Source organism: Diadema setosum, chromosome 5 (assembly GCF_964275005.1).
Source record: "Diadema setosum chromosome 5, eeDiaSeto1, whole genome shotgun sequence".
NCBI lineage: Eukaryota > Metazoa > Echinodermata > Echinoidea > Diadematoida > Diadematidae > Diadema > Diadema setosum.
This window is the reverse complement of record NC_092689.1, coordinates 42,149,899-42,177,458: the sequence shown is the minus strand read 5'-3', so window position 1 is coordinate 42,177,458 and position 27,560 is coordinate 42,149,899. Positions and strand designations below refer to the sequence as shown.

The following is a 27,560-nucleotide window of genomic DNA, read 5'->3' as shown; positions in this document are numbered from 1 at the left end:
AATCTTTAATAAGTAAAATAGCAGAAAGATTATTAGAAAATACATGTATAAGGCATTCATAGGCCACATATGTGATGATCAGTGAGGGTATAAGTCAACACAAGTCAACATGAATTTGCACTGCATAAGCCTCAACATGCAAGTCATAAATACATTGTATAAATAAATAAACATGCCTTATTACATTGGTTGTGAGGGGGAAAATTTTTAAATATTATCAGTCTTTATTCATTACATTTTGCCAATGAGAGGGACATACAGTGTAACTATTTTTGAGCCAATAGCCTGACACATTTCAGTGACTACTAGTGATACAAAAATACAAACACACCATTGACTGCTAGCTCTGAGAGAAGAGAAAGAATTTGTACACTGCAGAACTAACACAGAACACACTAAAGACCCAAGATACCCCAAAGGGCACAAGAACATAGTTTTACTACTATGTAGCAAAATGTTAAATGTAATTCATTAGTAAGGAGAGATTAAATACTCCTATGTAATCTGTGTATGTCACTTAGCTTAATGATTGTTAGCCACAAGGGAAAGTGATGATCACCAGATATTAGGTGATGGAGACCTGATGATGTATTCTCAAGCATGATTTATTTTTTGCATATCTGCGCAAGTTCTGTAAACATACATGAAGCATCTTCACAGAAGATGAGCCTTTAAATTGTTGTACATAAACTGAAATTGCAGCTACGGGTGTGATATCAAATTCTCAAAATTAAAGATCAAGATGCACAGGTACATAATCCTCTCACAATAGCAATCTTAAAATCTGTCATAGTCAACTACAGTTACTCGGTTTACCATGTGTCAGTATGATCCATATACATCTCATGCAACATAATTATGTAATATAACAGAGACAAGTACATACTGTTTTGCCATGACTGTAAGAGAAATGTGCTACAAATAAAAAATATTAATAATGGTCTTAAAGACACATATCCTTTTTTTTTTCACTTCTAATTTAGACAATAAAAAAGACTGCTGGCTTCACATGTGACATATTGAATTGAATGAATGGTATGAATTGTACTTACAACCCATTGAAATCAGTCACCATGGACATCAAGTTACACATATGTTTTTCACTGAGTGATTCTACACAGATTTCTCTTGACAGTCTCTAGATGCAAACATAATACTCATACCACAATACAAATCACCTTCTCTGACACTTACGGACCCTACTACCAGTCTCTATGGGATAAAATGACTGGTGCTGAAAAAAAGGGCTTTCTACAGCTGACCACAGTCAGCGATGGTGATCTTCTTGGAGGTTTTGCCACTGTCACTACCGTATCCCTCCATTTTCTTGACGACATCCATTCCTTCAACCACAGATCCAAACACCACATGCTTTCCATCCAACCTGACCAAATGAAAATACAGAGGCAAATGAGAATAGACGCATCAACAGAGACCTCCAAGGTGATTTTTAGATTTCTGCATTTTAACATCTATAAAATGGGTACAGAGTTCCAGAATTCATTGTGATTAGGAATAAGAATGTTTTTCAAAACTCATAACTAATCACAAGGAACAAGGATGATGGCATAGCAGCATAAAAAAAAACAAAAAAAAACGGCATGATTGAGTGCTCAAAAATAGTATTAAAAAATATTATTATTATTATTATTATACAAAAAATACATAAACCCTATGTGCTCAAGGTCCACAATAAATTCCACAAATCTGCACATGGCACTACTGTAAAAGTAAAAATTTTCACGGTGTTGAAATTTTCGCGCATTTCGCGCAACCAGAAGCTAGCACGAAAATAAAAGCGTGCAAATATTTTTGCATGCCATATACAGTGAAACCCCATTATAAAGAGTTCGGCTATGATGAGGAACCGCTTATAATGAGGTGATCGCGTCAGTCCCGTTTTCCTTTTGCGTGTAAACCTATGGCAGAACGAATCAGTTATAACGAGATTCCAGTTATAACAAGGACATTTTCAGTGCATCATGATAAAGAAAACATAAGCAATTTGATCGGATACAACGAAGTTCCATTTCTTGACTTGCCACTTTCAAACAAGCAACGAACGAAACATTGAAAAGCGAATTCACACTATCCCCGTTTTACATAGTCTGTAAAGAACGTAGTAACACACTGCACAAATGCCTGTTCTGTCTCGATCTCTACATGTACATACTCTATGTACTATCTGAAGCGGGAAGACTCAGAAACAAACATGTTTCAGTCCCGCCGTTATCCTTCTTTACCGCCCATTATCAGTGACGAATAACCGAGTACCGTTCCTTCCATGTTTCTTCTATACCACATAACATAATCATAATCATTCCATTTTCTTTTTTGCGAGGTTCTATTTCTTGACTTGCCGCTTTCCAACACGCGACAAACGGAACATTGAAAGCCAAATTCTCTTTCCCGTTTTGCAGGAGTCCATGTTTTCTTCTAAACCGCGCGATAAGACAAAAATACCTTCCGATATTCCCACTATTAAGTTATTGAATAGAATCATTCAATTTTATTTTTTGTGAGACACGCATGCGTGATATTAGGTCAGACCACAGCGCAACGAGAGAGAAAAAAAATAACGCATTCAAAAACTTTTTAGTAGCGACACTTGTGGCCAATATGGTCAATAATATTGGAATGCAAGAGCAACTCATCATTGTATCTTTTTCATTTTTAGTCCCGACTTCCAGTTGTTTTGCTGGCTAGTAAATATTATGAGTGTATATGATTAAAGCCAAAATAATTAGTGAAATCAAAGCAACCCCACCAGATGACGGTAGCGTAAAAATACATTGTAGTTGAATAACGCTCGTTAATCTACTTGAGTCGGTGTTTAGAAAAAGAAACAAACACATTTAACAGTTTGAATAGATCTGGGATTGTTCATTATGTAACAAAATATGAGTGTGTATGATTAAAGAGGAAATAATTAATGAAATCATCGCGATCCCACCGGAGGACAGTAGCGTAAAAATAGTTGAATAGCACATGTTAACCTAGTTTAATGAGTTGGTGTTGAGAAAAAGAAACAAACGCATTTAACAGTTTGAATAGATTTGGGTTTGTTCATTGTCATTTAACACTGCATTTCACAATGTAGGTTTTTCTTTCTTTCAGAATGGTTTATAAGGTAAAGATTTGCGTAAAAAGGTTCACAGCCTTCCAAATTCGACACTGTGGCATAGTTTTCAAAAACGGGTAGAGAACGCATTTTTTTATCCCTTCCGGCGCAACGATCATACACTGTATAGGATTACAGCCGAAATGATTCATGAAATCATCGCATTCCCGCTGGGCACCAACAGCGTAACATATCTCGCAAGTTGGGATAAACAACGCATGTTACTCTATTTGCGCTGGTGTTTAGAAAAACTTAAACACATTTTAATTTATACAGTCTGATTTTGTTCACTGTCATTTTACACTCATGTACACTGTATTTCACAAATGAAAAAAACATTCTTTCAGAATGGTCCGATACAAGAAGAAGAAATAGGTGTAGAAAGAATCACGAATATGATCCTGCCGAGTAGGACTACTTCTCAAGAACATAATGTGCAACTATATTATGTGACGAGATTTTTGGAGGAAAAATAAGGAATTAACACATTTCAACTCCTACTTTTTTCCATTTCTTTTTTAAAGTATCAAATCACAAATAATTTCCCTTTATTGTCTCAATAATAACGATCCATACTTGTGTAATAGCAACATAAAGGATGTTCCAAAAATTGACGGGTATGATGTCGTGCTTATGTTTTTCTTTGTTTTTAATGCGTACGGTTATAACGAGGTACGGTTATAACGAGGTAATATCGCCGGTCCTACGGACCTCGTTATAATGGGGTTTCACTGTATATGTTCCAGTAGCTGATGTCTTGATTCCATGGAATCAAAAACACGCCAAACTCTTCTTACCTGGTCAAGCACAAAAAAAGTTAGTCGCACCAAAATATCCACTTTTACAGTATCGATTTATGTACATCTTAGGTGAAATTATATTAATTGTCTGGGAATGCCCATTTAAGTAAAGCCATATTAAAGCACTGTTCTTCAAGCTTGGATATGGTTGTTCCCTTCGTGTATGGTGAGGAACACACTGCGCAAAGTATGGGGAAGCTTGATATAACGAACACTGCTATAATGAGATATTGGTTATGACGAGGAAACTCTTGCGGTCCAAACGTTCCTTCCACACAATTTGATGTAAAATGCTAACCTTTATAGAGAAATCTGCTGTTATGAAATGACTGCTTTAACGAGATGACTTGTGATTTCCAAACAAAGAAAAAAAATGGTTAATCAAACCTGTTAGAGCGAGGTGAAGCAAAATCATTTTGGGTAAAGCTTTACTTCACCTGAGCGATCATGTTCGACGACGCTATGGCACAATGCAATGCAAATTGTTCACTTTCTACATTGGGGGTATGTTTGTTTGTCTGTGTGCAGATAAAACTTACAGGAAACATTGAGAATGACCTAAAGAAACAGATTATTAAAAATTTTGGTCGTGATCTGGGAATTTTTATGGATTTTATGAAGGATTTTCGATATTTAGGCAGGTAGGGAATGAACTTGGGAGTTAAAGCTATGCATTTTTTAGGTTTGCACAGGCGCACTAATGTGCGTGCTCTAGTTTCTGCTAGGGTGACTAGGCGAGCTGTGGCGCTGCTGGATCAAAGTTGATGACGTAAGAAAAAGGCTTCTACAGATTGGGAAATCGGCAACTTGCAGCATGCATAAGTACGGGTGGAAATCAATGATCTCCATGGAAGAACAAGATCAGTGGTGGAAATGAGCAGCTTGGCGGAGGTCTGCACTCTCTGAGAGCTCCTCTAGTTATCAAAGTGATGAACAGATTGCACACAACTCCCATCGTAACATGGTACCTACCCCTGAACTAGCAGCTTTTTTTGCTACATCAAATTTTGTTATAGCCAAACAAAGAAAATACAGGCATACAGGGGAAACTCAAAATAACATGAGGGACGAGACCATGCAGTTTTACTCGTTATAGTCGATATGTGGTTTTTTGATCAATTAGCATAAAAGAGCATAACATACAACACTAAATGATACATGTGGGGCCAAAGGTCGCCCCGGCAATGTGTGGTACAGAATACTCACCTTTATGTATAAACAGACGTGTTTTTTCGCCAATGAAATATGATTTTAACCCTATTTCTGTCACATATGCCGTAGCCAGACTGCTCAGACATTTTGCAGTGCGCTGACACAAGATTGTTGATGGCCATTTCTGATTATTATCATTGACTATAATGTGTCATGTTATACATCATTTAAAAGCTTATGGTCTAAACTTTCATATTACATAATAATCTGAGTGAGGGCGCCCTTAAATTTTATGTAGGACGCCCTCTTATGTCACATAATTATCATTGCAGACTTCGTTCTTCATGTTACCACCTCATTTCTTCACACAACATGCTCTTGCATCACAAAAAGGTCTCACAGATATTGTAGAGAATTTATTCAGCTTTCAGATGATATGAATTTTTTATCAATAGCATCAGTACTTTTCATTTTATGAACAAAAGTCATTTACACATTTTGTGTAATTTCTGATTTTGTGAATGATGTTGGACTGAAAATAGATAAAGCGTGTTTGTATCTTGTCAAGCTGAAAATACAAATTGAATTGTGCTTATTATTTTAAGTTTAGATTAATCTTGTCCTATGATATTGCCATAATGATAAGATAATCTAAGGATAAAAATTGTTACCGATGGTATTGAAAATATTCAGACTTCGCAGTGTCCATTCCAGTTGATCATATGCTAGTCTACGACTTTCTGCTCTCTCCTCATTGAGACAGAATTAACTATCACAACAGTCATTTTCTTTATAATAAACCTGCACTGAACTGAAGTTTTGCATAGTGATGGTTTCCTATGTAATAATAACAAACAGTCTAACATACCCCAACATCAAGACTTACAGCTTCAGGCGGCCAGCAGGAGGCTACTGTAACCCTATTGCTCCTTACACCTGCCCTGCTGGCCCCGGCTAACTAGAGATACCTTGCACTGCTGTTAGTGCTGAGTAAACAGTTACAACTGCTGCACTGAATGTGCAGTGTTCATCTATTCTACAGATCATTTATGAGGCCGGTGTTACTGGAACTATATGACTTCACAGAATTCAAAGATGTTAAAATCCCTATCCTAGGTGTTTTCACTTTATATTTTACTATTCTGACTTAGATAAAATAGATGCAAATTGACCCATGTGTACGATCTTTTCATCGCACATGGCAATCTCTATTACAGTCCCACATATACAGATTTGTGAAAGTTCTCCACACAAGAAACCTATGGCAAAACTGTACACAATACATTGCAGTCTGAATGCGAGTAAACATGGGCAGGGCCACCACAATTTCTTGGACTTTGAGAAGGCTTTCCTGATTGGTTAAAGGTGGGGACGCTTTTTTTCACACTGGATATTTTTCCTTACACTGTTAACCAATCACAAATGAGTTTATAGAGTGGTAGTGCCATAGCTTTTGAAGTAATCTGTCAATCAAAATAGGGCCGATCAAATAGGCCGAAGCATTTATATGGCAGGCTTTGGGCCGATTAGATCGGCCCGTGACACAGACAGGGTTAAAGAATGTTCAAGTTGTAAAAATAATGTATAGCTTGTGTGCGATTGTGTCACAATCATGTGCAAATTGATACATGTACATGTATGGGGTTCTGGCAAGTGTTTGTTGTGTGTGGAAGACTAATTCAAAGATGTTTGCATATCACTAGTAATGCTAACTATAAGTGACACATTTTGCATAATAATTTATTCACATTATGGAAGTGAGTGTAAAGATTGGGAATTCTCCAGTAGAGAGCCAATCACAGCATCAGATTGCCTCATACCTACTGCATCATGATGATGTATGTATGCCTAATGCTACAGCCACACACGGCCAGGCTACAAAACCGATTTGATCCGTTGCAGTGCTAGGCAGAGTGCACTGTAGAAAATGTACGACACAATTTTGCGTCCCATCAAGCAGTAGAATCTTAAAGGGTGTGTACAGTTCTGGTCGAGGTGAGGATTTAGCTTTTAACATTTTACTAGATATTCAGAAACCACTCTATGAGATGTCAAAGAGCATGCAGTTCTAAGGGGTATCAAAAGTTTATTCGATGAAAATCGGTTTTGAAATGGCTGAGATATCCAAAAACAAGGTGAAACAAAGAGATCCTAATAAAGTTGTGGCATGTCGCCTTTTATTATTAGCACTTTTTTAGATATCTCAGCCATTTGAAAACCAATTTTCATCAAACAAACATTGAATCCTTCTTAAAATTACATGCTCTTTCATATTTCATAAGAGGCTTTTCATTATCTCACTTGGGAATGTTCAAAACATGAATCCCCACCTCAACCAGTACTGTACAGTCCCTTTAACAGCACTGCCTTCAAACCTGATAGCACAGGTGAAGTAAAGCTTTAATTACCAAAACATTTTGCTTTACCTTGCTATAACAGGTTTAGTACTCATATTTTCCTTTGTTTGGGAATAACAAACTTTTTCTCCTTACTGCATTAATCTCCTAACAGCCAACCACACTATAAGAGTAGTGTTCTTTGTCGACTTGTGTGGAAGGAAAAATTGGACCACGGAAGTTTCCTTTTAGTAAATGATATCTCATTACAGCAGAGTTTGCTATATCAAGTTTACCCTGTCTTTTGATAATTTTGGAAATTTGATTTTGTTGTAATGAAATTTAATTAGGACTGCGTTCATTATAATGGGAGAGCACTGTAATTCAGTGGAACAAAATTGATCTTACCATGTGGTCTTCGCTGTGCAGATGAAGAACTGGGAGCCATTGGTGTTGGGACCAGCGTTGGCCATGGACAGGATTCCTGAAAAGAAGTAAATTGAGAAGTGACACCAATAATGGCCATTAACACTGTCCACAAAATAAGAAAAGAAACCTACTGTAGATCCTAAATTCATAACCTTAGTGGGGACAGAATTTCTTCCACCTGCTGGACTGTGCCTGTGGGAGAGCCACAGTGTATGCCATATACTTTGTGGTGGCTTTATTTGAATTCGACATGGCACTCGCAAAAATGATCCAACTTGAAAAATGTTGCTTCCAATATCAAAAGTGTACAGCAAATCATCTCAAAGGCTGGAAATCAATTACTTTTAACCCCCGAACAGATAACACTCATTACTCATTCCTTCACCGCAGTTCTTCATCAGGAATTCAACCAATCCCAAACTTGTCATACAAGTGCCAAATCGCACAATATTACACTGCTACTGCACTAATGCAGTGTACAGACTGTCACTGCAACAGGAGCGAACACAGAGGTTGAATGTTCATGGTGCAATTCAAACATTCCTTGTTCTCCCACAGAGGTTACTCGAGACATAATGGTAAGTTGTATATTCCACTTTCACGTGGGGGAGGGGACTGATTGTTTGCAATTTTATTCTCAGGGTGCTACATAACTTTATTTTACCATTTGCAGATTTTCAATTTCTCTGCAAAACACTTGCCTGAACATTAAATTTACTTGCCCAAAAAGAAAGTTCAAAATATAAAGAAACTAGAATTAGAAAAGCACTCCGAGAGCACAGACCGCCGCCAAGTATGCAGCTCATTTCCACCACTGATCTTGTTCTTCCATAGAGATATCAGTGATTTCCACCCATACGTACTTATTGTATTGTGTGCTGAAAGTTGCCCGATTTCCCAGTATAGAAGCCTTTGTTACGTCATAAACCCTCAGCTGCATGGCGCGCCTTGCCCTAGCAGAAACTAGAGCATGCACTTTAATGCGCACATGCAAACCTCAATACGCGCAGCCTGAACTCCCAAGTTCATTGACCCTACCTGCCAAAATGTCAAAAATCCTTCATAAATTCCCAAAAAATTCTCGGATCACTACCAAAAGTTAATTGTTTATTACTTGTGTCATTCTCAACCTTTCCTGCAAGTTTCATCCAAATCCGTTAACTACTTTTTGAGTTATTTTGCACACGGACAAACTAACTAACTAACTAACAAACCAACAGTAACAAAAACATAACCTCCTCCCTTGGCGGAGGTAATAATAAAGAAAATCATGTGTTAGTTAAGGGCTTAATAAACAGCACACATTGATTCGCATGCTTAAACACAATGGAGTAACAAACTTGGTGTGATCAAGTGTTACCGTTGCATTGTATTTGGGCTTCTTCACGTAAGTGTTGGAAAGTTGCTGAAATGAAATATAAAGTGTGTTGCATCACTAAACAGTCATTATCTTTGGGCTTCTGTATGGTTGACTTTGTGGGATTGTTGAGGGAATAAGTGAAGAAAAGGTGGCCTCAAAAATTTTGGGCAAGCATTTGTTACCATTGTTCAAAAACACTTGCCCGAATTTCGATTTTCACTTGCCCCTGCCAATCAGGCAAGTGCTTATGTAGCACCCTGACTCTTATTCTATGCAATAAACTAGCTTGAGCATAAGCAGAAAAGATGGGACTAATCAGGTGACAAGAACAACTTTTGACTTTTGACAGCCAGACCTTTGCATACAAACAATGCTTTTGTGTTCAAATATTAACCCTATCTTAACTGACACCCCCCCCCCCCCCCCCCCCCCACCTCCTACCCCCGGACATTTTGCACCATGATTCTGCAATCAACTGCTGCATTTTCAGGCATACAAAATAAAAAATAAGAAAAAGGTGGCTATCTGACAGAATAGTACCATCCTTGGACACTCTTAGGGCATAACTAACGCATACCAGCACCAGTGTGTTTCAGGCTGAAGTTCTCATCAGCAAACTTCTCGCCATAGATGCTCTTTCCACCAGTTCCGTTTCCACGGGTGAAATCGCCTCCCTGGCACATGAAGCCTGGAATGATACGGTGGAAGGAGGAGCCCTTGAAGCCAAAGCCCTTCTCACCAGTGCACAGTGCACGGAAGTTTTCTGCAAAATAAAGTGTAAAGAGCATGGTGAAGAGTCCATACTGCATGTTCAAATTATCACAGGCAGCAAGGATAGATAAACCTATAACTATTAATGATATACCCGGTACACAGCTCAACTACATAATGAAAGTGACATATTGACTAAATACAAATACAGATGTATCTACACACATGCACAAAAAACCAAAATTATTTTGAATAGGAGTGGAAGCTGTTCAGTATGGTTCCAAATACACCAATATATCCAAGCCTTAAACATGGTCTCTGGATTGCCAAGTTAATATTTTGTCTAGACAGTGACTGACATAAGGAAATGGAAAATATTATCTTACCATTGACACTTGTTATTTCTTGCGCTCAAAATGATAGAATATGAGGTGATATATGTGGGATAGAGATTTCCACATCTATACATTATGTTAAGGGGTATAATTCAGATGACTGTACACTGTGTGTATCTAGAATTGCTGCAAAAGACCAACATGATCAGGATGACTCTGCCTACCTGTTGTCTTAGGCACGACATCAGGCCGCAACTGCGAAGGCAAAAAGAGAGAAACTTACTGGTTAGCATTGTGTTTTCTGAAAGAGATGCTGTAATGAGAGCAGATAAAATGAGGAAAGTTCAATGCCTGTCAATACATGTAGTCAAACTTGTCTTAGCAGCCACTAAGTTTGGTGAAAGTCCATTATGTTGTTTTAAGCAGGGGTTTTAAGGGGGTTTTAACCCCCCGACTCCAAAGGGTCTCCAAAAGATCCAACTTCATTCATCCATCGCAAGAGCAGGGTGCCAACCCGATGAAGTTGTCCTCCAAACCACCCACACAAGAAAACAGGCAAATGAAGCCGACACCTCATGGTTCACCCCATCAGTGACTAGCAATGGTCAGCAAACGGTAACAACCAGGCACATTGTGCCATACGCTAGATGTACATTGTATACGATACATGTAGGCAATGCACAAAAAATGTTGGGATAACCTATAGCGACAACCTTTCTAGGTGTATAAATGGCTACTTTTTTCATCTCTCTGGGACAGGGTTCGAAATTGGCGATGGTCCGCTGGCCATTGGCCACCCAAAATCACGTCGGACTAGCTAAAAATCATAAAATTCTGTAAGCTACTAGTCCGTCTGGCTAGCCAAAATATCGCTTCAGTATCAAAATTGATTCTAAGTAGTCCGCCTGGCTAGTTAAAAAAAAAGTTAAGTGCGACCCCTGTGGGATAGCCACTATAGACAGGTTTAACCGTATATTCCCCTTGACCAGCATCGAATCTTGTCTGGACAAAAGTTTTGTCAGGAGAATGGAACATTTGGGCCATTATTAAGGTAGGGTCTTGGATTATGTAAGTATGGCTTGATGCTAACTCTTTTTTTCCTGGTAGCCAGTTCAGGCACCTAAAATCTTTAAATCTGAAATTTGGGGGCTGAAGTAAATGCAACGATCCATTTAAGAACATATCTGACCATGAATAATACTGAAATCAGTTTCATCACATAACAGCTAGAGAACAGATGAAAGTAAAACAAATGCATTTGGTTTAGTAATTTCACTAACAATAACATAGAATGGGTTCCAGATGGCGACTGGTATGCCTCCGCCATAATGCATTATTCCTCCTGCTTTCTAAAAGTGGTTACACGGTAGTCAAGTGCTCTTTCATAATGTGAGAAAAGTGAATTTTCGTGGAATTTTCTTTACCGTATACGCCATATATTCCGCAAGTCTAAATTTTCGCAAATCGGGAATTCCCGACAGTTTCGTGAGTGGTTAAATTCACGATCTTGGAGTCCTGTACTGAACAGAGAAATGTACATGCAATCAGAGTCAGTATTTTCGCATGTCTTTACTTTCATGAATAGGCGTAAACAGTATATTGTTGTCCACCCATACATCATAACCTCTAGTAGTCTCCTCATCCAGCGGTTCCAACATCAAAACTTTAAAAATTCATAATAACATAAAATAACATAAAAATTCATCGATTGTCCGATTTTCCTCAAACTTTCACTAATGTGTTCAACTAATGTTACTGCTTTCACTTGATTCGCATTGCTCTTCCGAGTTTGGGTTCCCTTAAATTCAGGCTGCTTAGTAACAAAAACTGTATCCTTTCCTCATATGAAATAAGATGATTAATGCCTTCTGAACAAAAAAAAACAAAACCATAGCTTTGTTACCAAGCAACCATGGAAGACTACCACCACCAAACTAATTATGCTTATGCAATAGAGTCGAGACAGGTAAAATCGGCAAAGAGGAAAGGTGCTCAGCATTCAGCACAATCAGAAAGGTGATCATATTAAAGGGTCACCTCAAATCCTGTAAAATCTATGCTTGTTCACAAAAACATGGAATCAATAAATGGCTATGTGTAGATAAATTCAGTACATACAATAGACTCCTATTATAATAAAGTCCTTTGGATCTTTTATTTACATAAATATTTTGTTGATACAAATAAACAATACCAAAAAAATAAATAAATAAATAAAGAGAGGATACTATTGCAGCCTGAATTTTTATCTAGTTGTAGCCTGAATTTAGTCTTACAGGAGTACACTGTATATCCACAGACAGACAAACTCAAACAGGTCTTGCTTATTCTATTTTCCCTTGCAAATATATTCATTTCCATTGAAGACCTTCCTTAATTTTTTAACTTCCAATGGCCAAACATAGAAGACTAAGTATTATTAAACCAGGAATGTTAGCATGCATTTCACAATTTTGCAATCTCAAAACATATTCAAAAGTTTTTGTCTGGACACTACATGCCCCGAATAGACCAACAGTGACAATTCATGAAAATTCAATGCCGCAAAAATGGTTCTTGGCTCCCATTCACGAAAACTTCATGCACCTAAATATCTTGTTTTACAGAGTAAATGTTCATGAATAATGAAATGTACAAAGCAATGCCTTAATGCACCCTTTGAGGGTAAGGGCAAGAAATACAGGCCCATCTCTGGTATCACACCCTATTTGTGTGCTCAATAAGCAGATGACTGAAGTGGGGGAAAAATTAAAAAGGACCATAACGCTGCAATCATTTAAGGACGTTCCTCAGTTAAAGTGAAATCCATGTCATTTTCTTGAAACTTTCCATACCGTAACTTTGACCCATCCGAAGCCCAAATATGTAAATAAAACCATAGATTCATGTGCTTGTTTTTCTTCTACGGGACTTTGAAGAATATGACTAATCTGCCGTCCTGTACCAAAATGATAGCGTTACATGATCAAGAACATGATTGGCAACAAAATCTGCAATGACAAACGTAAATCCCCATAATTCTTTCAAAATCCACAGTATTTTCTCCAAATTTGCAAGAATTGCAGAAAAGGGTACCCAAAACGAGGAAAGGGTTTTAAAGTTAGGGTTTACACTCTCATTCTTCAGCAAGCAGCGCCCTCACGCGGCAGAAAACATCGAAGTCTCTCAAATCCTTCTCATCGACGTTTTCTGTTAGGGGTGAGCAAAAGGACAACGTTCATAAAACTTATGCTGTACATTCAAAACCCATGTCAATTTCACGAAACTTTACCAAATTGTAGACAGAGGCTTACTTATTCCAGAAAAACAATCAAAAGTGTTGGTTCATGTGCTCGTTTTTGTGCTAGCAGCGCCCTCATGCGACATATACTATAGTACGACCCCAAAATCTGGTTAGGAACCTATCCAAAGTCGCCCTAACAGGGTGGGTTCATAAATCTCATGCTGTACATTCAAAACCCATGTCATTTTCACGAAACTTGGCCAAATCATAGACGAAGGCTTACCTATTCCAGAAAAATAATTAAAAATGGGGGTTCATGTGCTCGTTTTTGTGCTAGCAGCGCCCTCATGCGACATATATCATCGTAAGTCCCCAAAATCTGGTCAGGAACCTATGCAGGGATGCCCTGACAAGATGAGTTCATTAGGCTTATGCTGTTCATTCAAAACCCATGTCAATTTCACCAAACTTGACCAAATTGTAGAGGAAGGCTTACTGATTCCAGAAAATAATTGAAAGTTGGGGTTCATGTGCTCGTTTTTGTGCTAGCAGCGCCCCCATGCGACATATATCATCGTAAGTCCCCAAAATCTGGTCAAGAACCTATGCACTGATACCCTGACAAGTGGGTTCATAAAACTTATGCTAGCTGTTCATTCAAAACCCATGTCATTTTCACGAAACTTTGCCAAATTATAAAAGAAGGCTCACTAATTCCAGAAAAACAATAAAAAGTGGGGGTTCATGTCCTAATTTTTGTGCTGGCAGCATCCCCAAATGATAGAAATCACCTCACCGGACCCCAAAATCTGGTTATAAACCTCTCGTGGGTGTCCTGATTATAGGTGGGGTTCGTGAATGTCATGCTGTACATTCAAAACCCATGTCAATTTTACGAAACTTTATCAAATTGTAGAAGAAGGGTTACTTAATGCAGAAGAATTGTAAAAATGGGGGGTTCATGTGCTCGTTTTAGTGCTAGCAGAGCCTCCTTGCGACGGAAATCATCGTAAGACCCCCAAATCTGGTCAGGAACCAATGCAGGGATATACCCTGCTAGGATGCATGAATCTCATGCGGTTCACTCGAAACCCCATTTTCTTAAAAAAAAACAAACAAACACACACAAACAAAAAAACATGTCACAATTGCAGTGATATGGTGAAAAATATTCAGAAAGAAAGGTCAATGTGCGTTTTTGTTATCATTTCCCTTCCACAGCCATAATGATATTATGTGGATGCAAGCGTGGTAAACTCCATATTATTGACATGCACGCTTGTTTGTTTGTTTTACCCACTTGCTGTAACCATGTACAAAAAGTGATAATGGAGGAAGAAGAATAAATATAAGGAAATGGGAGTTTTGGCATTAGTCTGACGGTCCTCCAAATGAAAAACAAATCTTAATACAATGACGCTGATCGTAGATTGCATGTGTTGGTTGTTGCAGTGGTTGGTAAAGTGCGTGTTGTAAGCTATGGAGAAGTACCTTCGCCCCCCCCCCCCCCCCCGAAAAAAAAATGATTCTCCTTAACACCAGATTTGGTGATAAAAAAAAAAATAATAATATATGAATGGTGAAAGTGATGAATAGTCTTGTTTGATAACACTTTCGTGACCTTGTATTTTGTAACCAAAAATTAAAAAAAAGAACAATATTTTGTATTACTAGTAATGACAAGTTTAGATCTAATTTAGATCTTAACAGAGACACTCAGATTGTTTTAGCTGCTAGACCTAAAAATGAAATGTGTGTCATATGCTTGTTTTGTTGTTGTTGTTGTTGTTGTTATTGTTGTTGTTGTTGTTGTTGTTGTTGTTGTTTTAACACCTAGTCCAATAGACTAGTGAGCCTTAGACCCCGACTAGGGCCTATAGGCCCTTGGTACCTTACCATTCGACATTACCATGTTGATGACCGGATAATGAACTTCATGTCACAAAACAGATCTATGGATTGAAAATGGAAACAGCTCTGTTCCACTTCCAAGCTTCGCGATTCCGTCAATCAGTGTTGTGCTACAATGACCATGTATATGCGGCTCGGACCGCTGAACTTTGGTTATGGTATGTACAGATTGTAACGCGTACAGTCGGCACGCGAGCCGAGCGAGGCTGCCCAGCGCGGCTGCCCGGCGCGGCCGCGGTGGGGAGCTGTCGGGTATCCGTACGAACACATACCACACTCTAGCTCGATCTACTAGCAGCTGCTCAGCTCAGTTAGCTCAGCTCATCACTCGTGCGTGCGCTTCTACGCTCTTTGTTACGTCACTGACACCTGTGCAGCTAGGATGCGCACAAACTCAACTGAGGAACGTCCTTAACTGGAGAAGTCTACAAACTTACTTCATGCTTGTGAGGAATCATACATGCACCTTACCACAATCTCTTCAGTTAAATTTCTGATGTGGTTTCACTCACAGTCGCTAGTGTCCAAATTTGCATCAAGTCACAAGTGCAACACAAAAATTAACTATGTAACAATTCATGGTCTACCTAAACACATCTGAATACACCGGTAATGGTTTTGACTATTGGTGTTTGAAAAGCAATTTGGAAAACAGGGGTGGTATTCTGAGGTCGTCATTAAGACCATAATTAACTTTATAATTAAATCGAGAAGTTAATAGGCCCTTAATCATGGACAAAATCAGTATTCTGAGGACGTAATTAAGGTATGATTAAGTCCCCTATAATTATCTTAGGTTCCTCCCATCTGATTGTTATTTCATCCAATCAGTAGCGTTGTTAGAAGCCAAAATGATGATTACGAGCGCAAATATGCCCTCAATGCGCGCTCCTCCACACACCCCCTGTAATTACAACCCAAGAGCTCCGTGCGACCACTCCGGTCTTTGATTACAACCCTTCACCTACGCACGCGAAAAGCTCACATAAAATGACAAAATGCCTCAAAGATTGCCTATATTTCTTTTTTTCTCTGAATTCTATGGATACTATGACAACAAGATTCAACCGTTTCTTGGTTACCGAAGACAGTAAGCATCGTTGTGGCCAAGAAAACACGCTGTAATGCGTGATATGGGAGTAGTTAATGACACTCTTTGGTATCATTAAATTTTCCAGTAACTTTCATACTTAATTGCACGCTAAGAATACCGATTTGTATTTAACTCTGTGATTAAGTCCTCTCAGAAGTGCGCACGCGCCAATACGCACCAGCGCGTAATACTTTTCCACCAAAACGTTTGTTGTCATGGTAGTTAATAAACCCCTTACTTAATTAAGCTCTCAGAATACCAATTTGGTAATTAAGTGCTAATTACACCTTAATTGAGCCCTCAGAATACGGCCCCAGGTAATCATTCTTTGTGAGGGGGAAAAAGAAGTCATGAACTACAGCAACGAACATCACAATTTACAAATTAGTCCTTTTTATTTCATTTTGAAATTGAACTCAGGATTTTTGCTTCAGAGTGTCTGTCTTCAGCATGCAATATTTTTTTGCTATTTGATGAACCCACATCTGTACATTTAACCCAGAGTGAGGGTGCCTTGGATTACTAGTACTGTACATGCCATATTATGTGAGTGTATTTTTTTTTTAAAATCAGGACTTCCAAACAATTGTGCAAGAGGTTAACTTTGTGATTGTAAAATGAAGTCATGAAGAGAGACATGTACAACATCACATTCATGTGAAGGTCCGAGTTAAAAAATCAGCAGTGGACTCACAATATCTGAGAAAACTAGAACTATCACTGAAGGTGATTAATACATACACGGACGCAAATTCCTTTCTACCACTACACCAGCCAAGCCAGGTGGCTGGCATCTGCCGCATGCTTATCAGAGACACCTGGGTCCCCATTTCATAAAACTTGTGATCAGTAACAACTACCACATTTCTATAACAAATTTGCTCTCAGCCAATCAGATGCAAGGATTCCAGTAGCTCATAACAGCTACCATAATTTTTATTGACAAGTTCTATGAAACGGGGTCCTGCATGGCTGCTAGCAAGTGATTTGTTGTTTAACCCTAAAGCCCAAGGGGGGGCACAATGGGGGCACCGTTTTTTCGTTTCCCACTCCTACACCCTTTACCCGATTTCAACCAAACTTGGTGACTTTTTCTAAAATCTTATTGCGAACATTTTGGTATATAATTTAGCTATGTTTGATATTGCTGGTTGCCATAGCAACCATAGACTGACAACCATGTTTGTCAGGTTTTGCATGTTTTTCTGTTCCAATTTCAATCAACAATATAATAATGGATGAAATGTGGGTTTTCTTGATTGTAATTTGCTGGAGAACCAAAATGTGAAGTAATTATGGTTGTGAATTACCCTGAAATGGTTTTCTTATTATTTTCCTTATTTCTATATGCACGGGAAGGCATCAAACAATAGATATAATAGAAATTATAGAAAATACAGCATTTTCCAAAGAATACCCATTTACTTTGTGTCATTTTCACACAAGCTTTGCCTGTAATATCATTTGTTGATCACATTATCAATCTGCAAACTCAAAATTCCAATATTATGGAAATATTAAATGTGATACCAATATGTACCTATCCCAAGCAATACATCATAGGTTTAATCTATTTCTATATGTGATGAATAGTGCCCCCATGTGCTGACATTGAGAAATTTCAACCACAATAAACAGTGAACTGAAGGCTGACTTGCTTTTCATTTGTGGCAAATATGAAAATGATTGATACAAAATAAACGCATACGCCCAAGGGACAAAGAAATATAAAGAAAACATGAATTTAGCATACTTCCTATGTATTTCTCTTATCATATAATGAAGAATGCCCCCCCCCCCCCCCCCAGCCAGCTTGGGCTTTATAGGGTTAATCGTTGCAGTGCCATTTTTTTTTTTGTGTGTGTGTGTGTGTGTTTTTTTTTTTCCCCTGTCATTCATGGGACTAGAGCCAGGGCGAGAGATATCAAGAGGAAGTCTGCTCAGGCAAGTTGTCTCTTATATTCATACTATCAAATTGTCACTACGATCGCTAATCATTTTTGTATTTCAATCAAGTCCAAAAGTCAGGTTGCGTCTTAGACACCGTTGTGTCATATACATGGAACTTTGCTGTACTTTCTGTCTTTTTGTTCTTTGTTTGAATCATGGATCTATAGTATTTCCCTCGGCTCCATCTACTTCTCCTTTCCTCACCAATCACCAATATCTTTTTCTTATATTTTGTTCTGATAGTAGGACTAATAAACCTTTCTTTCATTTCCAACATGATTATTCTTAAACTTTCTATTCTTCTTTGCTTTCATCCAGTTTTGCTTCATCTGTAATTCTATCATTCTACCTAATGCTTTGTTTTCAATCTCAATTTTTTCTTTGCTTTCCTCTTTTCTTTTCAAATATATCCACCTTTCCCTTGCTTTCCTTTATAATGCAAGTTTCTCTTCTTTTTTCCTTCCTTTATCTTTTAGTGAACTGTCTATTTTAATTGTAAACCTTTTGTTTCATTTTTCCATGTTCTTTTAATATATTTTCTTTCAGTTCCTTTCCCCCTTAAAGGCTTTATATTCTTTTACCCTGGTCTTATAACCACATTTTTTACTAGTCTTCTTTCATACACACTTACACACACACCCTCACACATACGCATATGCACGCACGCACACACACACACACACACACAACATGAACAGCCCCAATCTTCAATCAACTGCTACCACGACTCTGTAAAAGCGGAAAGGCGGGAAATGTATTCTTTTTAAAGGTACCATAGATGAACTTTTCTGATCGCTGTCAGATACCTCCATTCAGATCAATCGCAGCGCTCACTGCCGTGAATGTGTTTTGTACACCATGCTGCACTGTTTGCTCCTGCGCAACACAGCTCTTGCAGTTATCGCAGAGCAAACTAGCTGCGATCGACATATTCCGACTGTGCAAGTGTAAGTGTCAAAATGGTGGAAAATTCCTTTTTCTACTGGAGTTGAATCTCACTCAGATGCAAATATTTGAGGCTGTTGGACTATAGAGTGAGTGTGTGGATGTTTGGAGATTATTTGACAAACAGGTGAGAAAGTTGACCAAAAGATTGGTCTGTATCTAGTCGTTGGGACTGCATTTGGCTTCACGGATCCCCTCCTATACAGACTGTAGGCTAACCTTCGACTTGCTCTTGTAGTGATGTTCATGTGGGGCTGCTCTGTCCGCTGTCGCGTGCGGACCAAACGTTACCATGCAGTGCTTTTTTTACATTCAAACAAGTTTGACATGACATAATATGGAGCAATCTTTGGGGTAACTTTTCCACATTATGCAATCAAAATACTTAAAATAACTAGGTTAGATCACAGAATTTTGTATCCACCATGATCCACATCGAGCAATATCACAACATCGCTGTTCTCTAGCTCAAGTCACCATTTAATACGAAAGTATGGTATACAAGCTGTGCTCGAAGTCTAATTGGCAGAGAAGGGACCACTCCTGTTGCACGTTCTAGTCTTCTACATCGCATGTGATTGGCTAATGGGTTCTAACTGCGACCAGCCCCAACGCATAGCGTAAGGGGGCTGCGCACTGTAGCATTCAGGATCATGACAGGGGTAGTAGCGCGGATAAATATCAACTTAAAATCGAAATGTTTCTTCCATTTGAAGACTTACAGGTGAAGTTGAAGTGTTGACGACAGGTAACATGCAACGTTTGGTTCTGCCAATAGTCCCTTTCTGTTCGAATTGATGACTTAATGTGACTCGGTCAAGAGGAACCTGGGAGAGCTACACTGAATTGACGGCCAGCGCATGCGCACAGATTTCAAATCCATTGACCGGATAAGATGTCGTTCTTCAAGGTTCCTCTCTAATTGTAATAAGGCGTGGCCTGTTGCCTTTTATTATTATCACTTTTTTTTTTTTGGATATCTCAGCCATTTGAAAACCAATTTTCATCAAATAAATGTTGAATCCTTCCTAAAATTTTCATATTTCATATGACTTTATGAGGTTTCTCATTATCTCACTTACGCATGTTCAAAACATGAATCCCCACCTCAACCAGTACTGTAATGTTTTGACTGAAAGATCGGTCTGTATCTGGTTGTCGGGGAAATGTTCCGCGGAGACTGCGTCTGGCTTTTACGGATCCCCTCCTTATACAGATCGAAGTCAATGATGCTGGCTCCTGTAGGGATGCGCTGCCAGCGGTCGCGCACAGATCAAACGTTACAATAAACCAAATTTCAGACAGCTTTTTTTACATTCAAACAAGTTTGACATGACATGACACATTATGCAGCAATATTTGGGGTAAATTTCTCACATTGTGCAATTGAAATACTCACAGTAACTAGGTTATAACGCAGAAATTTTATCAATATCGCAACATCGCCGTTCGCTAGCAGAAAGTCGCCATTTTGAATCTGTTAGCCAATCACATGCGAGGTACGTGTTTTAATAAAAAAAAAAACATGTACATGTAGAAACTACCTCGCATGTGATTGGCTAACGGATTCATATTGTGTTTCAGTGCCGTTTGAACGTGACGACGGGCTGGTTGATGTGTGTTTTACGTTGAAAATTCTACCAAAATGTTGGGATTATTCATTAATCTGGTGAGTGTAGTGCATTCTTGAAATGTTGATTTTGCTATAGGGGCAAGCATGGTGCCATCGGACACCACAGTATTACCGGACACACACATTTTTGCACACTAATGACATTCTGTACGTGCGAGACTTCATAGATTAGCCTCACAGAACTCTGTGTGGACCGAAATCGCAAAAAACGCGACATAAAAATGTAAAAAACACGAAAAAATTCACATTTTTACCTCAAATTTATAATTGAGTGACCCGCACTTCATCATAGTTAATATTTGTGCATGTTTGAATCACATTTCACAACTGAAATTCTATGAAATCCCGCTCACATACAGGAAAAATGCTGAAGATTCCAATAGAACCAAAAGTTCACTGATCGATATCGGAAATTTGTAGCCATCGTCCTCAAACGAACGATGCGGAATAGTTGTGCGCTACCGGGCCCGCAACTCGTCAACCGCGCGTGCAGCTACCATAATCTTAAAAGCATGTAAACTAGAAGTAGAGTCTAACCAGTTGTCGATTTCTCACAAGGTTTTATTGCGTGAACTGTTCGAAATATTAATGACAAACATTTTACCGTAAAATACAAAATTTGAGCCTCATTTGCCGACTTTTTTTTATTTGTCATCCGCTCGGAGAGACTGTGTACGGTGATTTGTGTGATAAATTGTGATTCTGGTGCAAGGACTATAGGTGCGAAAGATGTTGATTATTTCATTGCGAAAATCGTGTCCGGTAATACAATGCGATTTTGAACCGCGCAAAAAGACAACTTTTTCAGAGGGGTATGTTTGAAGCATAGATGGTTCTATTTTCTAAAAACTAGAGTGAACAATTGACACAAGTTGGCTGAATTCGTAATTTCCAGGAGTCTGTGTCTGTGATAATAAGTGATGTTATTTTTAGCCGAAATTTCATCCTCCAAGTACGGAATTCAAAGCCACAAAAAAAAGCGTCCAGTAATTGGATCTAAGCTAACGTTAGGCCTACCACTGTACCACCTAACTGCGACAGCCACCACACTGCGTGTGGCGGCTGCGCCGTGCTCCCATTCAGATCTTCATGTTGAACAAACGGGTGCCTTTGCGGCGCTATATTTCCTTAATTTTTCAACAGAAACTACTAGGAATAGGGTGTCGGATCGTGCCCTTCCTACCTTCGGACCATTGCGCGCCCTATCTCACAACACGCAACTCCCATAGGACGCCGTGCAAACGCGAGGTGCGCCGATTTTGGCAAGCGATTTTGAGCCGGATTTCCCTTTATTGAGTTTTCCACAGTCGATGCCGACCTCAAATCCTAACATTTTTGGTATCATATGAAAGAAGGAGTTTGTCTCCATCATGTATTAGAGCGCTGGTACATGAATCCGCCAATAAATACATTGTAGGTGTAAATGTCGTTAGAAACACGTTTATCCCCATATCTCAGCATCTACTTCGGTACTTGCACAAGCGTGTAGCATGTGAGTAGTTTAGGATATGCTGAATCCGATGGTGTGGTTAGTTTTTCGCTAGCTCCACGTCTTCGACTGTGGATTTTGCCTTGAAAGCACTCCTTGCAATAATTTTTCGGCTGCAGCGAACGTTCAAGGCGTGGCTTCGTATGCAAGGATCCATGGTAACTTTCGCGTATTTGGGGTCATGCATATTTAAATTCAACATGCAACGCAGCCACATGGCGTTCGCGGCGCGAAGCTGGGTTGCGTGTGCATGATGTGTGTATGTAGGACGCCTGTGTGTGTGTGTGTGTGTGTGTACCATACGTATACATACGACCGCGTCTGTTGCAGTGCTCCTCGCTATCGCTGCATGCACAGCCAGGCCAGTGCCAGGCAGCACAGCAGCAGGAACATGCCAGCTACGCAGGCTAGGCATAGGCATGCATGGCATAGCCGGGCACGCGCTGTCGACCTAGCTAGCTTGTGTTGCTACAGCGCTACCCCGGTCGACAGCATGATAATTGTGCAACGCACGATGTTTGATACACACTGATTCCACAGTTTACAAATGGACAATGCTAAATGCCACGTGCCTTCGTGTAGACTCAATACATACAACCACAGTCACAAACAAAACACTATTGACAACATTGACTCTCGCTTTTCTCAGACAGCCGATGTGGCAGTTATCGCAAACAAATAAGTTGTATGCATACGTAGGCGTAGAGCCACAGCTCGATCGTAAATGAGCAGTCAATTCCTTCCCAGGCCTACGCGTGGAAGACACGATTGAACGGGAAACTGAGTACGATCGAGTAGACCTATTACGAATACCGATATTTGTTACTGAACTTCAAATCGAGGTTTTTTTGTCAAAAGATTACTATAGCCTGTAGGCGCTTTAATGCTTTTATGGATGGTGGTAATTTGGCATCATTTTCACGCAAGAAGCTGCTGGACGACATGCTTCCTGTACAGCGCTGGCATTACATGCATGGTCACGGTGCGTGCGTGGCGATATCCGCGAGCTGCTAATGTACTGATACTGCCGCGCGATGGTGAGGCTAGCTGCCCGAGGTAGCACTGCGCGGCTAGCTGGCGCATATTCTCGCACGACGACAAGAGCATGCTTTCGCGCTAGCTTTATCGCGATGATTGGGGGGTTGTGTGGGTCTGTAGTGTAAACAACTGCGCTGTGTGGCACGGTAAGGGTAGCGAGCACATACAAATGTGTACACACACACACACACACACACACACATACATACACAAACACCACATGCGGTGTGACGACATTGTGGGGGAGTGGCTTCAGCGCTTGTTACGCGTATTTTCTAACCGCTGTACGCTCATTATCCGATTGCTCGAGATCCACACGCCAATGAAACTTTCCGGCATAATGATTTGGACACATTTTGGAGCGTTCTCGGAGAAAAGTGGGGTAATATTGCTGTGATTTGAAAGTTAAATTTCTCGAGATAGAAACATCGTTTCGCCATGAAATTTGAAATGTGTCTTAATGATGTAATCCTCTTTCATATAAAATAGTTCACAATTCGTTTTCCAGAGAATTTCAAAAGTTACAAAAATGCTTCAGACACCCTACTAGGAATATTTACATGGGTCGATGAAACCTAAATGACTATCATCGGTGACTGTTTGATGCATTTCATGGCTTGTGATGCACAAAATGATGTCTTATAAGCAGCTCACCGATGCGATGTTCACAGAATTCGCAATCACTTGCACAAGCGCACAGTATTGCTAGCCTTTTGTCAAGGCCCTCTCGCTGTAACGGAAGAGCGAACGGACGAGCGAAGCTAGTCCATCCGAGCGCACAGCACTACCCCACTCGGCTGGGCTCTCCACACCATACAGCGAGAGGGCCTTGACAAAAGGCTACGTATTACTTGCTACATGCGTAGATGCGTGCAAATGGATACACGTTTAAAAGGCTCTCCTCACTGGGGCAGGTCGCTTACTCCTAAAAAATGTGGAAAATTTTGCAGTTTCCAGATGAATTGGTGAGAAGAACCAAGCCAATGAAGTAATCTATACTTCAATTTTGATTGTTACTGCGTTCATTATCGAAATTTAGTTATTGTTTATTTGTGAAGTCGCCGCATGTGGCAATAGGGGAGCTATTCGTTACTCACATAAGCGAAACTGCGGGGAAGCTGCCAGGACCGCGCCTGGCGGCGCGGTCTCCGGGGCTATGTACCACCCTACCTCACCCAATTTTCCATAGACAGATAGAGACAGTGGTTAAGACCATCCCTAGATCTCTACAGCTACAGCGATGAATAGACTATACCGTTAGATCTAACGGTTAGGCCTGGCGCCTACTAGTAGGGTGTCGGATCGTGCCCTTCCTACCTTCGGACCATTGCGCGCCCTATCTCACAACACGCAACTCCCATAGGACGCCGTGCAAACGCGAGGTGCGCCGATTTTGGCAAGCGATTTTGAGTCGGATTTCGCCTTTATTGAGTTTTCCACAGTCGATGCCGACCTCAAATCCTAACAAATTTGGTATCATATGAAAGAAGGAGTTTGTCTCCATCATGTATTAGAGCGCTGGTACATGAATCCGCCAATAAATAGGTGTAAATGTCGTTAGAAACACGTTTATCCCCATATCTCAGCATCTACTTCGGTACTTGCACCAGCGTTTAGCATGTGAGTAGTTTAGGATATGCTGAATCCGATGGTGTGGTTTGTTTTTCTCTAGCTCCACGTCTTTGACTGTGGATTTTGCCTTGAAAGCACCCCTTGCAATAATTTTTCGCCTGCAGCGAACGTTCAAGGCGTGGCTTCGTATGCAAGGATCCATGGTAACTTTCGCGTATTTGGGGTCATGCATATTTCAACACGCAACGCAGCCACATGGCGTTCACGGCGCGAAGCTGGATTGCGTGTGCATGATGTGTGTATGTAGAACGCCTATGTGTGTGTGTACCATACGTATACATACGACCGCGTCTGTTGCAGTGCTACTCCTCGCTATTGCTGCACAGCGCAGCCAGGCTAGGCAGCGCAGCAGCAGGAACATGCCAGCTACGCAGCAGGCATGCATGGCATAGCCGGGCACGCGCTGTCAACCTAGCTAGCTTGTGTTGCTACAGCGCTACCCCGGTCGACAGCATGATTGTGCAACGCACGATGTTTGATACACACTGATTCCACACCACAGTTTACAAATGGACAATGCTAAATGCCACGTGCCTTCATGTAGACTCAATACATACAACCACAGTCACAAACAAAACACTGTTGACAACATTGACTCTCGCTTTTCTCAGACAGCCGATGTGGCAGTTATCGCAAACAAATAAGTTGTATGCATACGTAGGCGTAGAGCCACAGCTCGATCGTAAGTGAGCAATTTCTTCCCAGGCCTACGCGTGGAAGACACGATTGAACGGGAAACTGTGAGTACGATGAGTAGACCTATTACGAATACCGATATTTGTTACTGAACTTCAAATCGAGGTTTTTTTTTTCAAAAGATTACTATAGCCTGTAGGCTCTTTAATGCTTTTATGGATGGTGGTAATTTGGCATCATTTTCACGCAAGAAGCTGCTGGACGACATGCTTCCTGGGTAAGACTAGAGTTCCTTTTGTACAGCGCTGGCATCACTCACATGCATGGTCACGGTGCGTGCATGTGCGTGGCGATATCCGCGAGCTGCTAATGTACTGATACTGCAGCGCGATTGCGAGGCTAGCTGCCCGAGGTAGCACTAGCACTGCGCGGCCAGCTGGCGCATAATTCTCGCACGCCGACAAGAGCATGCTTTCGCGCTAGCTTTATCGCGATGATTGGGGGGATGTGTGGGTCTGTAGTGTAAACAACTGCGCTGTGTGGCACGGTAAGGGTAGCGAGCACATACAAATGTGTACACACACACACACACACATACACAAACACCACATGCGGTGTGACGACATTGTGGGGGAGTGGCTTCAGCGCTTGTTACGCGTATTTTCTAACCGCTGTACGCTCATTATCCGATCGCTCGAGATCCACACGCCAATGCAACTTTCCGGCGTACTGATTTGGACACATTTTGGAGCGTTCTCGGAGAAAAGTGGGGTAATATCGCTGTGATTTGAAAGTTAAATTTCTCGAGATAGAAACATCGTTTCGCCATGAAATTTGAAATGTGTCTTAATGATGTAGACACTCTAATCCTCTTTCATATAAAATAGTTCACAATTCGTTTTTCAGAGAATTTCAAAAGTTACAAAAATGCTCCAGACACCCTACTACTAGAGCAACTAGACATGTGTACTACTGAGTACTACTGGTACTAACGTTAGGCTACCAACTTCCGCCTGTCTACGAAGCGCGAGGAGAGCGATAACGTCAAAAAAAAAAAAAAATTTAAAAGACTCCTCCGGACAGACGGATCTTTCTGTCTATTCTACCCCCAAGTCTATGAGTATGAGCTATGTAACGTTGGGTCGTTTAGGCCTAACGTTACACTTACAGTCCCTTCAATACTTAAGTTCATATTTATGTAAAAAAAATCAGACTGCTCTGGACAGACGGATCTTTTCGCGAAAGTTAACGTTAGAACTAAATTACTTTACTTGTACTGGCGCCCGTAACGATTAAAAAAGGCAGCAAAATAAATGCGATTTGTTGCGTGCTTCTAGCACACACAGAAAATGTTCACTGATTCTGAGGAAAGTTCTAGATGTGCGCGGCGCGGTGCCCTGGGTAAAAAGGAACTGGGCTAGGACATGTACGTGACAGGTTGATTTCACGTGCTACTCTAACGTGCAAACGAGTACCACGAAGCACTCACACGACTTCAACGAGCACCGCTCTAGTTGAGAGTTTAAAAGTATATGATCATAAATCTCACCTCCATAACCACTCTACCGACGGCCTGTTTATCGGCAGTAATGTCGAAGAAAACTCTGGGCCTGGCCATGCTAATAGTTGCTAATTGGCGTCGGAATGCGCTAAAAATCGCAATTTTGCCTTGCCTGATGGACCTGAGGTCAATACTAGTAGGATGATAAACGGCAAAAGAATGTGCCTGAAGGGTTGATCGCTTGTCGGCGGCGCGGCGTCGACGC

The 27,560-nt window shown here is 40.3% G+C and overlaps 1 protein-coding gene across 1 annotated transcript; it reads right to left on the bottom strand.

Annotated features, from left to right (window-relative positions):
• Positions 1-189: 189 nt before the first annotated feature.
• On the bottom strand, positions 190-27,560 carry LOC140228721 (peptidyl-prolyl cis-trans isomerase-like). Its single transcript, XM_072309002.1, has 5 exons — positions 27,344-27,560; positions 10,469-10,499; positions 9,776-9,961; positions 7,818-7,893; positions 190-1,384 (listed from the first exon to the last, which is right to left on the bottom strand). The coding sequence occupies exons 1-5, from the start codon at positions 27,410-27,412 to the stop codon at positions 1,252-1,254; spliced, it is 495 nt and encodes a 164-aa protein (XP_072165103.1). The 5' UTR covers positions 27,413-27,560; the 3' UTR covers positions 190-1,251.